General features: G+C 44.0%; 1 protein-coding gene across 4 annotated transcripts in view; it reads right to left on the minus strand.

Annotated features, from left to right (window-relative positions):
* ATCAY (ATCAY kinesin light chain interacting caytaxin) overlaps positions 1 to 15,880 on the minus strand; it is a 458,353-nt gene that overhangs the window by 285,691 nt on the left and 156,782 nt on the right. For all 4 annotated transcript variants that reach the window (XM_069649408.1, XM_069649407.1, XM_069649411.1 and 1 more), the window contains one exon: positions 8,300 to 8,364. In XM_069649408.1, the coding sequence (XP_069505509.1) occupies positions 8,300 to 8,364 (65 nt within the window). The remainder of the gene's footprint in view (positions 1 to 8,299; positions 8,365 to 15,880) is intronic.

Genomic DNA, 15,880 nt, shown 5'->3' on the forward strand with positions numbered 1-15,880 from the left:
GCATGCTTTTATGTCCATGCAAAATAATAAAGCACCGGGGACCAACGGCCTTGCGGTCGAATTCTATCTGGGTTTTGCAGGCATCTTTGTGCCACAATTAAAAAGGGTTTATGACTCGGTGTTTGAGAGGGGTAGCTTACCGGAGACAATGAGGGAGGCAATCATTATGGTTATTCTAAAAAAAGACAAGTATCCCACCCAATGTTCTACATGTAGACCCATATCATTGTTAAATGTGGACGCCAAGAATCTGGGAAAGGTGCTGTTGCCAAGGTTGGCTGGAATAAAACTTGGTTAATACACCCGGGCCAGTGTGGGTTGTGAGGGGCCGCAATACAACGATGAATCTGCGATGATCACATCACGTCATGGATCAGGTGAAACGATTCCCAGAGAAGCTGGCACTGGCCTCATTAGATGCGGTTAAAGCATTTGATTCATTGGAATGGCTGTGGCTCTTTAAAGTTTTGGAGGTATTTGGGTTTGGGGCAGGAATGGTGAGATGGTTGAAGCCCCTATATACTGACCCACTGGCACGAGTGAGAACTGGGGGCTGGGTATCTCCACAATGGGTGTTAGAAAGGGGCACAAGAGAGGGCTGCCCGGTGTCACCTATTCTGTTTGCAATGGCACTGGAACCCTTGGCCAGATATTCTCAGACATATATAGGTGAAACTGGAATTTCAGTAAGGGGCGTGATTCACAACATTTCACTATACAGGAATCTCGAATCCAAGTGTGCTCGCCCTACCAGCCTATTGTATTTTTGAATCCTGGGCCTTTCTCCCACTATACAGGAGTCTCAAATCTAGGTGTGTTCTCCCTACCAGCCTATTGCATTGTTGAAACCTGGGCCTTTCTCCCACTGTACTGGAATCTCAAAACTATGTGTGTTCTCCCTACCAGCCTATTGTATTGTGAAACATAGGCCTTCCTCCCACTATACAGTAATCTCAAATCTAGGTGTGGTCCCTCGTGTGAAACCCAGGCCCTCTCCCTCACTGTACAGGAATCCCTAAGCTAGGTTGCTTCCTCAGAAGTGTCACTTTAAAACCCAGGGCTTCCCCATCCTCCATGTACACCCAGCTAACTGCTGAAAGCAATTACCTACAGCTAGGTCACTGCCTCAGTTAAATAATTTCAGGAAACCTACAATCATACCAACTAGGCCACCCTCCCTCGAATGCCTAGTATCCCGAAACCACCCTGCTTAGACCCTCCACCCATGGAAGAAGAACACCAGAAGTGTAACCCACCACTTGGCCAACTACTCTGAAGCCCTAAACGAACTACCAACACCCTAGAACAACCAAATCCAGAACCCCCCAACATCTGAAACTCATTCCTACACAGAAAACCCCAGCCAACCTACAACAGCACCCATCAACATCACCACCACATCCAGATCATAACCAAAGTACAAAGACGCAATCCCACAGAGTTCACTATGCTGTCGCAACGCAGGAGGCTAAGACTCAACACCATCCAAACCTCACACGGTCTTACAGGCGCGCTACAGCCCCTGTCACCCAAACTCCGAACCTTCTGACCACTACGGACCCAGAGATGCTCTGACAGAGAGCTGGAGACCGCTAAAGAGAAACAGAACAAAGAACAATCCAAACACACACCCTCCTCCAGCGGAAATGCCAAATACAGAACACAACACTAAGAACACTCCAGCCAACAGAACAAACATCACGAGAAGAGAAAAATCCCTATATCTAACACCATACCTTGCAATTGCCTCATCACCTTGACCCCTCAACACCACTGACTGTCAGGCACGCTGAGAATTCAGTAGAACCTCGCAGAAAAAGAAGAGAAGACCTGAGAAGAGAAAGGAACAAAACCAACGCCCTCACTCCTTATATCACAGAAACACAAGGAAAGCGGCACTGACCACATCAGATCATAGAAGATGAAGAACCAGAAAGACTCATCAACCCAACCACCAATCTAACTGATCACTTCCGCGAGGAAGTAGACCATACGGACCACAAACCAATTTCTGACAACAGCACCGAAGAACTCCAACAGAACCACACAAGACCAAACAAGGTTTAAAAAACAAACCCATCCACGTCAGAAAGATCCACTGCAACCTAATCAACGGCAGACCAATATCCAAACATGCCACAGAGATTTACGACCCCCTGTGTGACGGAGGTATCGACATCCTATTCATAACCAAAACTTGGCTAGATGACAACTACAAAATCATACAGCATCCCTGACAACTTCAAGTGGTCACAAGTAAACAGAAAAAACAAAAGAGGAGGTGGTCTAGCGGTAGCATACAAGGAACACCTGAAAATCAAAACGAAGCAACCACTAAACATCAAAAACTGCGAATCTCTAATCCTTCACCTAACAGCAAACCCCAAAACAAATGTCAAATTTGTTCTGGTATACAGACCACCAACATATGGTGCAACCTTCGTCAACGCTTTCACTGAAGCCAGCACCAACCTAGCGATCATGTAGGAACACCTGATAATCCTGGGAGACTTTAACATATGGAGCAACCACCTCATCATCCCCTTCGTGATCACGCTCCCAACAACGACAAACAACCTGACAAACTGCCGACTACCATGAAAAGAAACTGGCGGGCCATCAAAAATAGCAATTTAGCAGAACAACTAGAAATCAACAAACCTCCAACAACGACCCTGGGCTAAGCGACCCTCGACAAAAAAACAGAACTACTTCATAAATGGATCGCTGGAACAATCGAGGAGATATCCAAGGAAACCATTTCACCTCATCATGCAAAAGAGCAACAGCAAAAGGATTTACCCCGCTACTCAGCACCATGAAAATGAAGGAAGGTTGAACGAGAATGCAGGGGAAAAAAAGATGAGACAATGAAATTACAACTCCAACGACAAATCCACTCATACAAAAAGGAAATCCATAAGGCCAAAAAGAAATACTATGACAACAGAATCACCATAGCAGCCAACACCCAAAATTAACTGTTTAAAATCAGAAACGAAATGTGAAACCCTCCTGCCTGCAAAAACACACTGATACCTTCACTGAATCTATGCAATGACCTTGCAGACCACTTCAAAAACAAAATCAGCACCATCCAACAGATCATACAAAGCAGACCAAGCAACTACAACATGTAACTGACCCAGCCACCAGATGATCGCCAGAACAAACTCCAATTCTTCCCCCAAATATCAGCGGAGACATTTTGTCAAGCTGGTGAGCAATAGCAACAAAGCATGCTCTCCCATGGATCCATCCCCCCCAGAAATACACAAGTCAATCATCACACAAGGAACACCCATGGAATACTACAGAAATCTTTTCAACCAATCACTTTCAACAGGGAAAGTACCACGATCATTCAAATCAGCATACATCAAGCGCTCCTCAAGGACACAGCAGGAAATGTAGAGGACCTCTCCAACTACAGACCCACCTCCAACATTCACTACCCAGCGAAAATACTTGAAACATACGTCTATAAAATAAGAGAAGATTTCATTGAAGAACACCAACTGCTGGACCAAGCACAAGTAGGCTTCAGACAGATGAGAGGAACGGAAACAGTGCTGCTTTCAATCTGGGACGGTCTAAAAGCTAATGTAGACTCAGACAAAAGCACAGCTCTAATACTCCTGGACCTCTCTGCAGCATTTGACACAGTCAACCATGAAACCCTCATCGGGAGACTGGAAGAAATAGGAATCACCATCCCAGCCCTTCTATGGTTTGAATCCTTCCTAACAAACAGAACAGAAACCATATGGATCAAACCTTTCAAATCCATCACAAGGGAATCCACCTGTGGAGCACCACAAGGATCCTCCTTTTCCCCATTGCTCTTTAACATATACCTTTTGCCACTGAACAAGCTCATTAAAAAAAATGGCCTCACATGCTACAACTACGCTGATGACACACAGATTGTCTACAAAATACAAGATACACAGGAAGGAAACACAACCCTGGAATAATGCCTACAAGAACTCAACAGCTGGATGAACACTAACAGCATCAAACTCAACCCAGACAAAACACAAATAAGGATCATATCCAAAAGCGGGGGAAACAATCACTGCATTCCATGGCTGACAGAACTAAGAACAGCACGACTCCATCAACAATAGTAAAGAACTTGGGAGTCCTGATGGATAACGAACTAACACTTGAGCCACAACTAAACGCAATAATCAAGAAATTGTTTTTCCTCCTTCATGCAGTAAAAAAGATCCTACCATTCCTCTTTCACAAACAAGACACTCACTATGTCTAGAGTAGACTACGCACTCATCATGTCTAGAGTAGACTACGTCAACAGCCTATAATTAGGAATGCCAGAACGACTACTAAAAAAAGCCAGTGCATCCAAAACGCTGTGGCCAGACTCCTGCTCAAATTACCACAAAGAGAACCCATTACCCCAGCATTGAAACTGCTACACTGGGTAACAATAAAACAGCAAATAAAGTTCCAAACAATGTGCAGAACACACAGAGCAATCCACTGCCAAGAAGCAGAGTTCTTAAATGAGAAAATAACCATACACCATCCAACAAGACCACTCAGATCAAGCAAAAACATTTGCTCAGACCCAAAACCATACAATAAAAGAAAATTGGGAAGTTTATCCTTCTCTCACCTGGCAGCAACAACCTGGAATCACCTACCAAAACCATACGCAACACAAGGGATCATCTGGAATTCAGAAAACTACTAAAAATGTGGCTCTTTGCTCGAGAAACAGGAGGAAGCGACTAGAAAGAGTAGACCGAACATGAAACAAGACCCCCAGGGAGGAAACCGTTACCCAACGTAATCTTGCCTAACCATAAGCGAAGTGGGGGAGAAGGCCTGACTACTGGTGTCCACACACCCTAATCCACAGAGGAAACTTAGGTAGGTAAGGGCCCCACACGGGGTGGGCAGGCAGGGACCAGAATCCTCTAAACAAAACCTCGCCAGCACCAGGGTGGGGGGAACACGCTGACAAAGCCAGTTACACATACCTCTAGAGTAACACAGAGGAAACTTCCACTCTTGAACAGGCCTGTCATCTAGGCCGACAATCTACAACAGCAAACACACAGGATAATCATAGATGTTGAGCTCAGAAATGCAAGACAACGAGGTAAGAAGGGAAAATATTCCTGCTCCGCTAACCCAATTCTAAAACCTCAACTTTCCGCATACATTTCTCATACATAAACTCGCACAACCACCTCAGCAATCCGCACGCACTTCACCATATTGCAACAATGGACTAACAACACATATCCTTGCACAACAGCACTTGGGAATTTGCATCGACTGGAAAACCGCACTTAAGCTTAGCGAACAGTGCAAACCGAAGTGAAGCTGCCAACAGGACATCACAACTCTCACTTTCCTAGTCCCACTGCACCCTACTAACACCCCATTTCCCCCGTTCTTCACACTCTCCTTTTCAGACACGCCAGAGCGCCTGGGGACCACCCGAGTGGTGACGGTGTGCGGTACAAATACATTTAACATTAAGATTTAACATTAACATTTGCGGATGAAATTCTATTATATGTAAATGATCCACTGGAGAATATCCCGATCATATTGGAGGTCCTGGGTAACTTCAGGAAACTGTCTGGGTTTCAAATTAATAGTGAAAAATCAGTATTATTCGCTTTAGCAGGGCTTCGTACCACGAGGAGGGAGGATCTTCCTGATTGGGGTGTACAATGGGAATTAGTTTTATTTAAATACTTAGGTGTCCAGATATTCCACAAGATCGAGGAGATGTTTGTACATAATACCAGACGGGCACTATCCGGGATAGGGGATGCTGTCTATTTTTGGAAAACGCTACCCCTGCCAGTAATGGAAAGAATGGCCTTATGTAACATGGTGGTTCTCCCTAGATTATTATATTTTTTCACAAACATTCCTTACATGATAAAAAGTTTTTTTTTCAGAATTCTTGATGAGAAGCTAGGCGGACTGTTGTGGAATATGGGGAGGCAAAGGGTAGCAATTGGTACACTATGACGTACATATGAAATGGGGGGGCTGAATTGACCTGATTTTGAGTTATATTTTTTAGCAGCACAGATGCAATCGATGGCCCTATGGAATGCATCTCCGGAGGGGGGAATTACCAGGTTGTTGGGTGGCATCCTGGGTCATGGACAGGGCGTCAAATTGTTATGGAACCCCATGGCAGGAAAGGGCATCACAAATGTATTGCAGGTGGGACGGGAGGGTTGAAGGAGATACTTGACAAAGCGGAAGCTGAAGGGTTGAAATGGGAAAGATTTACCATTGTGTTTTTAAATGAGGATTTTGGGGGCACTGAGGAGAATAGGTTTGGCTACCTTGGCCTAATGGAATTGTATGGTACTTGGGGATTTTTTTGAGGGTGGGTAACTCATGATATTTGATCAATGGAGAACAACATACGGCATCATGAGTGGCCATTTTCTCACTTATGCTAAAGGGGTTAGGAGAATGGCAGACTTGTAGGACTGCATACCAGAAAAACCAGAGGAGTTCTCTGTGACGCATGTTGTTGACATTAGGGGATGGAAGGAAGAGAGTTTCAAGGTGATACAATGCCCTGCAAAGTGTAAGGTTGACCGAGGAGTTGATCGTTAAGTGGTAGGGGGGCAAAGATGTGGGTTCCTCGATTTCGGATAAACAATGGCTTCAGATGTGGGGACAGGTAAAGAAAGTGTCAAGAAATGCAAAGTTTCAGTTAATACAATGTAATTATCTATACAGTGTATTTCACACCGGCGAAGCTGCATATGATCAACTCTTCAATCTCTTATGCATGGCCACGATGCAGGACGGGATCTTTGGGCTTTTGACATACAGGTTGGGAATGCCCAGTCATAATTACATTTCGGCAGGGGGCACTTTTACACACACTCCAAAAATCAGTGGGGATTGATCCCAGGGGAGAAATGTCATAAGGCACAGAATAAAGTAGCACAATTTATTATGGTCCTAGCTAAACGCAGGGTCATATCTTGGAAAAGTGCTGTGAGCCCGTCAATAAGGCAATGGCTTCAGGATTTCCTTCAATGGGGCATGTCAGAGGTGGAGTACTTGAAGAAACAGCGAGATCCGGAGGCGGGCAGTGGAGGTGAGTAAGATTGGGGACAACTGTTGAATGAATTGGCTACCTCTGTGGATTTAAAAACCTCCTGAGAGAGTGTATACTGGCAAGTCAGAAGGGGTTCTGTTGGGAAGCTGGTGGTTAGTAGTGGGCATTAGGAATGGTATGCTTAGGATTTGGGTTGCAGGGGAAGAGGGTAGAGATGGGCTGAGAGTCAGGAGGGATTTAGGGGAGAGGGTAAATAACCGGATACCAGAAGGGAATGGTCTGTTACGTTGAAGTACTATTGGTGTTGATGTGTTTGACTATACTGTTTGGACATGGCATGAAGTAATTTTGAAAACAATTAATGAACAAAAGTTTTAAAAATAGACCTGGCATGGGAGTATACCAAGCAAAGTCAAGTGTGTGTGATAAATGACAGTAAGAAGATAACCTCAAGGAAGATCCATGCCTTTAAGATTGTGAATTGTTGTAAATGTGGAAAAGAGCCTGGGAGGGAAGAACACAAGGTGACCTGTGGGTCTGGCACCCGCACCCACATTGTAATACAGCAAAAAGAGAATCCCAAGGAAGGAAGCCATTTCTCCAGGAACAGTGAACCCACCAAGAGGAGGGAGTTATCCCTGGAACTGTGAGCATTGGCCACTTGGATTGTTTCGGTTGGATTTATACATGTGTGTTGGATTTGAAAATGTTTGAGAACTAGAGACAATATCCTTTGCACCTTAGAGTTAGATTTAGTGTGTGAGGGCCAGGATAAGGTTTCGGACACTGGACATATTTCTGCTTTGAACATCTTGACAAAGGACAGACCCATTAGATTTAGCTGAGGTAGAGACACTGCTCCTAGATGAGGGACAGTGAGGCATTTCCAAACCCCTTTATCATTTAATAAAGGTTTATAACTAAACACATGAATCCTCTGTGAGCGCGTCTCATTCTGAGATGCTCACAGTGGGCATACAATGCATAGAACTAATCCTTACATGTGGACATTGTTATTTACTTTAAAGGAGACACTAAAGGCACAAAGACTTTGACAAAAAATAACTTTTCTTGTTAATGTAGCATGAGATTGAACAACATGTCCTCTTTGCAGCACACCTACCTAGCTTAATATAGATTTTGAAAATGAATCTGCACATCTGGATTACAAAATGAGCTGCAGTATATTCTGTATTTAGGACAATGGCATGTACTCACCTGACAGGTTATCATCGTCAGTTAGGCTACAAAGTGAGTCCATCCCGGTGTCTTCTGGGAGTGGTCTGCAAATAGACATCAGCCAGTCATGGTGTGTTCCAGAGGAGAAAGTACAAGAACAAAAAGAAGAAGCAGTGAGCAGGCCTCTCAGAGTTGCAGTAATACCAAGAGGGCAAAAAGGCAGCTAATTATTGGCTAATTGTCATGATTGTACACAGAGAACGTGCATTTGCGAATGGACACACTTCTTTTGTATGTATGTGTTCTGAGTGCATGAATGGAAAGGCCTATTGAAATGTGATGATGTAGGTGGAACCTGGGGTGTGCTATAGGTTCCAGGAATGTCAGTGGTGGACTTGGAGCTAGAGAAGGAACCTGGAAGGAAGCATATACCCTGTGCATATACCCTGTGCTCCTGTTTCCATACCTGTAACTGCAACTAACAATAAAGAAGCTTTTCCTTTTTCATACATACCGGGTTCAGTCTAGTTCTTGCTTCCAGTTCATTCTTACCTGCCCAAGGTACATTTACATTATGTACCATATAACGTAACCCCACCTGTTCATTGGAGTTAGAAACATTATTTCACATTTTTAAAAGGCTGTTTCGTTTTTTTGGACAGTGGAATGTTCCAGAAATTAATGCAGCAGGGTGTTCTTTGTCTGAGGTTGGAGGATGGGACATCATAGCTATATCCATTTTTGACATTACAACTAAAGGATTATAAAGATTACCTATGTGATTACCTCCAGGAAAATATGGTGGCAACATGCTTCTATTGGCATTATGCGTGGCATCAAAGCACATATTGCAGATGTCTGAGGAGTTCTATGACAAGACAGAGACCTTCGACAGAGAGTTTCTAAAAGGTCGAGCCACTCTCGGGGCACCTGCAACCAGCTAACTATGTATATTGTCTGTGGTACCTTATTCCTTATAAGATAGCGTATCCATCATTTCCAAACCGAAACACACCTGTTATAATGTGTATTGTTGTCTGGCCTCAAAGAAACCTACTATGCATCAGGATACATTGCAAAGCTTTCAGCGTTGGTGAATTAGTTATTGTGAGTAAAGATTGTAAATATCATAATTTCCAATAGGTTTTGTAGATTTACCATACGATGTGGAAAGTAACTGTGACATTTTGATCCTCTGTAATGAGTCGTTAATATATCGTGGAATTCCTGTAGGAATTGCAGCATCTTTGCTATTCACAGAGTACGCGTTAGGAAAGGTTTTTGGAACTATCCTTCCACTGATCTCAGTGGGACCCCCAGCTTTTTGTCTATGGCTGACTTTTGAGGGAAGTCTTTCGAGCTTCACTTACCTGCTCAACCCATTTGTCTGGGGAGCCCGTAAGGCAGGTGGACTTTGTCTCCCCTTCATTATCTCCTAGTTTTTGCTTTGTAACACACACCACCTTTAGTGGAGTGTTACTGGGGTACTTCTCTTCACTGTTGTCCTGCAGCATTTTACATGCATTTTTGATGCGCCTACAACGGGCTATTGGCTGTGTGCAATGTTTATTTTTCCGATGCACTCCAATGCACCAACTTTCTTTACTGCATAATGATTTGAGTACCGTACACTCAGAATAGTTGCCACGCATGGTTTAAGTCCTGTTGATTGGCCATCTTGCTTTTTGGCCACCTGCCTTGCCACTCAGGTTGGAAACTCCTGTTAAGAGTATACAGTTTCATAGGGTCCCGCCTGGACTCCAACCCAAAGGGCTTTGTATTACTAAAAGGGTTGAAACTGGGAGGGGGCAGTCTAGCCCCAAACCACACATCCTCCAGGACATGTCTGTTTCTGTGTAGATGGGGGATTAGCGGCTGTCCATGACTGGAGGTAGCAGGGGTAGCTGAAATCGGTAGGGGAATCATGTGAAGGAGGGTTCCGGAAGGGGAAAACCTCTGGAGGGGGAAAGGAAGGGTTGAGTAGAGCTATCGGCTCTTCCCTTGTGGCCGCGGGCAGCAAGGCCTAATCACAATATGTGTGTCTGGTGGCGGGCTGCGGTGGGGGCAGAAGAAGAGGACGGAAAATGATTGGATGGTTTGGCCCAACGGTTAGAAAAGTAACGTTTTTTGTGTCTTTCTTTTCGAGGGGGGGGACAGAGATGTAATAACCTGCATAGTTTACAAAGGGGGAGCGTCATAGTTATCGTGCCATTTGCATCAATGCAGGGCTGAGGACCATTGTGCCAGCAGTCTTAAGGTGGTGAGGTAACAGAGCGCGCCTGTAGCAAGATTTTTTTAAAGAAAGTACTTTACTTTGAATCCAAGCAAGCATGTCTCATGTGTTTCCCAGGCAGCTGCTTGAACAGTGAGCTGAATTGAGTCACTTGGCCATGGCTGGCCCAAGCCGCTCTGCTTCCTCCACCTCTACCCTAAAATGTGATGACAACTTATTCACAAAAATGTGCCTGTGCATGTTCAACAATATGCTGGATTCCAGGCAATACTGCCAAATAAATGCTTTTAAAATCTAAAATGAGCCTTTTTGCACCATTTTGTCTATCAAATCTCTGCCCCCGTCATCCTATCCACCGGCTTCTCTCCACACCCCAAATACCTGAGCTCCAGTCTTGAAATGTTGCAGGACCCTTTTTGAAATCCTGGGTACGCCACTGATTATATCTCACTGAACATTGACATAATCAGCGATTTGAAAATCACTGAGGAGTTCCATGGGAATAGGGGGTCCTCCTCTCGAGGGTATTACAAGTGACCAAAACTTCACTTTGACTTGCTACTTCAATTGGGGATTCTGCAGGGACCAAAATAGATTAATGTATTAGCATATATTGGTTTTCTTGGTCACACTTTCTACAGATGCCATATTGTATGCTTTCTGAAGGGTGCTTATAAGGATAAGGATGTGGAAGAAGCAGGCAGTTTATTACAATATTCTTAATTAGACAAAACGAACCAAGAGTAAGATTTTAAAAAATTACTGTTCTACAGCCCGCATTGTGAAGAACATATATACGATCCAGGTCCATGCTACTCCTAAAATGTAATTAAATCAGTTGTCCAATGCATCCTAATTGTCTTGCACAAAAAAAACTGTTAATGTACAAAATGCACAACAAGGGAGCTGCCCCCAACCTCTCCAGTATTCCCACATAATTTCAGAAGCATATACAGTGGAGTCAATAAGTTTGCTGGCCAGAAAAAAGTGTTGGTAACAACGGTTACCAGCACCTTTTCCGTACCGGCAAACTACCAGTCTGCCGGTGGAGGCAGTGAACTACCGGCAGGCCTGACGGGAATGGGAACTTACCGTTCCTTCACCGCCCGTAACATCCTGGTACTACCGGGATACCGGGTGGGGGAAACGGTAAGGCGAGGTTGCCGCTAGGCCGCCGATAGTAGAGTCATATGTCCTCATTATGATTGTGCTGGTGCGGTAATAACATGCCGGTATTACCGCCTACCTGCACGTTACTGCACCGGCATACTTCAAGTTTGCTTGTAGGGTGGTGGATTTATCTCCAGCTCTGAGTTGGAGGTATATCCGCCACACTACTGGCGAAAAAACTGCTGTATAACTGGACCGGTACTACCAGGGCCGGTAATACTGCCCAATCCCCCCATGGAGTCCTATGCGACTCTATGCAATTGGGATTTGCTGGCGTTTCACCAATTGGAATCTGCCAGTAATTCTGGCAGACCAAGTGGCAGAAACGGTATTACAGTTTGCCAGTATCCCACCGGTAATTCAAGCGTGATATCTGCAAACTTGTGACGAGGCCCACCTTCAGTATTTTCTATATATAACATAACATAAAATCTGTCATTTTATGTAACAAACACCCCCATCGGACTAAGATATAAAAAACACAATTTCTTATTGATACATATAGATATTGTGTAGACTCAAGATGGGAAGCAGGAGTTGTTTTCTAATCTCTCAGTAACAAATGCAGAATAGCCAATACACCTCTATGGTCTCTGGACATTTAGATCACATCCACACTTGACCAGTGTCACAGGCCCACCCTTCCACTTATTAGTAAAGCACTTTAATGGTAACTACCATAGACATATGTATGTATCGGATGTATATGGCACAAACCTAGCCAGAAGCAACGCACCACTACACATACACGCACCAAGCGCCAAGATGCCTTCGCTGGTGGAAGTTGCACAGGACTAAGTGGAGCAATCAGTGATTGACACAATGTTATTTGAAGAGTAGGCTCTTCACATCCCTCCAGAAGCGCAGTATGAAGGGGGCTAGTTTTACCTGCTTTGGTAACTTGCTCTACAGACAGGTAAATGCCAGATTCCTGTTTTTCCCTCTTGCAGTTCTTGGTTTCCAGTTAGTGACGCTGTTCTGGTGGTGTGCCTACCTCCGGAGATGAGGAGTTTCTCAGCGTAAAGTAGTGTTTTGGTTGTGACTGATTTGTAGGTGATGCAGGCAGTTTTGAACATGATGCATTTTTGAAGTTGTAGCCAGTACATCTACTTGAGGATGGACATAATGTGGTTGAATTTTCTTCATCCTGTGATGAGGTTTGCTATAGCATGCTGGATGACTTTCAGAGGGGCCGAGGTAGTATCTGAGACTCTAGAGAGTAACACGTTGCCACTGTCTAGGTGAGGGATGCCCAGGGCTTGGACAACTGTTCTTTAACTCAGGGCAGGGATGAAAGGCCTGACTTTGTGGAGCAGCACAAGCTGGTACCCTGATTCTTGGTTCTTCGTGGTGATGTGAGTTTTGATTGAGAGATCGCAGACAATAGAAAAGCTAAGAGATCTTGCACTGGGTGACAGTTGAGGTGTGAGTCTGTTGAGCTTCAAGTCAGTCATCCGATTCTGGACTTGGGCATGTTTAGTGGGATTTCCTGGAAGAATGCATATGGTATTTGTAAGGTTGAGCTTCAGCTAGGTGCTTGAAATCCAAGCTTGGGTGAGGGACAGACCGTATTTGAGTCAGTGGATGGCATAGATTCAATTGATCTTTCAGTAAATCTCTGTGTCATCTGTGTTGGTGTATCTTGGTGTCAGTGTTGGTGAGAAGTTCCCCCAGTGGTCCCATGTAGAGTTTGAAGATAACAGGGGACACGATGGAGTACTGTGGAACATCACTGGTGACTGAACGGCATTGGCATATGTTGGGGCCCATTTGGAAAAGTTGGTCTCTGTTGAAAGAGTATGAAGCAAACCACTTGCGGACTGTTCCTTTGAATTCCAAGAAGGGCTTTGAGGAGGGTTTCATGCTCAACAGTATCAAAGGCGGCCAAAGGCTGAAGGGGGACAAGGAAGCAGGAGTGATCGTTGTCCAGGATGTGTAGAGCATCATAGATAACTTGGATGGTGGTGGTCTCAGTGCTGCATCATTGTCAGAAACGGGATTGGTAGTGCTGTAGGTGATTATTTCATGCAACTGGATGATGACAGTCTTCTCAATAACTTTGCCAAGTTCATCTGTGAGAAGTGTGGGTTTCCTCAGCAAGGAGATGATCTGTCCCATTTTTAGTATATCTGGGAAGGTACCTTGAGTGAGGGATGTGTTAGTGATATTAGAAGTGGTGTGAGTGTTTCACATGTGATGACCCTCACAATGTAGGAGGGGAGAGTGCAGTCTCTGTAGTTGGTGAGTTTTAGGGCTACAAGAGTGTTGGCCAGGTCTTCTAAAGTAATTGTCCTGAATTCAGTCAATCTTGATATGTGTCAGGTTAGCATGGGTGGGACATCTGAAGTGTGTTTGGAGATGTTAATGCGTTGCCTTATTTTGTCGTTCTCGTCTGTGAAGATGATGTTGCATTTGTCAGTGAAATATGGTATGACAGTATTGTTGGTGCAGTGCTTCATGGTTACAAAGATAGCACTGCTCTTGTTGGATGGTTCCATTATGGTTGTTGTGTAGTAGTTTGCTTTGCCTGTGAGTTTCTGGGGCTTCTCAGGATGAGAAGCGCTTCTAGTTGGTGGGATTTTCAGCAGAACTCTTTTGTGGATATTGCGCCTGCTGTCAATGAGTTCCTGTGTATACCAATGTGTGGTGTGTTTATGTTTGGTGAGACAAGGTTTCAGTGATGCATTGCTGTTGGTTGTCTCAGTTAGGGTGTAGATGAGTGTGCTGGGCTTGGTATTGACATTCTCCAAGGGGTGGGTGTGAAGGCCTTGGTGATGGGGTTTCCTTCCACTGTAGCCTTGAATGTTCTTGAAAGAGTGGTGCAGGGTTTAATTATCAGTTTGAGTTAACCCTGATGGATGAGAGGTGTGTGGTGAAGCAGGATGGCTGTGAGGTCTGTACAGTCCAAAGGTAGGGGAAAAGAGATACTGTGGGTTGAATGGTGGTAAATACCAGATCAAGTGTTTTGCCTTTGTTGTGGGTTTGTTTGTTCTGTGACAAGTTGCTTGATGTTGATGTGTCCAGCAGTTCCAGTACAGTCTCTCCAGTACAGTCTCTCTGGTTTTCCTAAAGGCTTGGATCCCAGGCAGATTGAGGTCTCAGAAGACGTTATTGGCTGTGTTGATGGATGCTGTTGTCATGAGGTCTGCGATGTCATCATTAAAGGCCTTGTTAATTTCAGATGGTCTGTAAATGCGGGTGAAGGTATCTGTCTTCCCAATCAACGTCCTGTCTACTTGATAGGTAACACGGAGCAATAATGTTCAATAAATTAGTGGTAAATAGGATATTGTTGTACTCATATCCTTCACTTTTCTACATCTTTCCAAGTCTATACTCCTTCACTACGACCCCACAATTTAAGGTTGTTCATCAATCCCTTTCTGCAAAGTGCCATAGCCTAAGGCCTCCAGCTGACAACTGATGTAGTGAGCCCACGGGACCATATTTCATCTACTGGAGCACACCTTCGAGCAGCCAAGTGGTTAATGAGGAAACAGCGGCTGCCTCAACTTAATCCAGCAAAATAGATGACTCAACTTTGAGTCCTCTATAGGGTATCCAAATGCACATATTTTGTCAGGACAGAATGTTCACTGCGATGAACTTGACTGGCCATATATTAATTAACAAAAACAAATAGTGCATTTGGGAAGAGGGATATTGATTTGAGAGAAGTGGGCAATTGGGGATCACCTGAGGCGGGTGCTCCTAGCTCCATTTTGTGGGTGACTTTAAGTGTTCAATTATATAATGTCAATGGGAATGCAAAGTGAGTGAATTTTATTTTGTTAGATGGTTTGCAGTAAAGTTCACTAAAAATGTGTCAAACTCGATAAACTACAATATAAAAAACAAATCAGCAGCAAAATAATGTGTAATAAAATAATGGGCGTTAGAAACACATGGAGCCCTCTGTACGACTAATACCCGATTCCTGGTGTAATATCTCTTTTGTTGCACCATGAAAACCCCCAAATAAATGGCAAAGAAATTCTTTTATAAAACTGAAAGCATTCACAAGGGTGCCAACCCCCAAATCTATGCCACATATAAAATCATGGCTCTGGATTATGCATTATAAATGATTAGGGTGCCCTGACGAACTGAACAATCTAGACTTTATTTAAATGGATAAATGTATCATTTTACAAATGCTACAGATAATTTTATTTTCTCAATATGTTTCCTTCCTTCTTAAAACATTACTAAATCTG

This window comes from Ambystoma mexicanum, chromosome 1p, assembly GCF_040938575.1.
Source record: "Ambystoma mexicanum isolate Mex_15411 chromosome 1p, UKY_AmexF1_1, whole genome shotgun sequence".
Classification (NCBI taxonomy): domain Eukaryota; kingdom Metazoa; phylum Chordata; class Amphibia; order Caudata; family Ambystomatidae; genus Ambystoma; species Ambystoma mexicanum.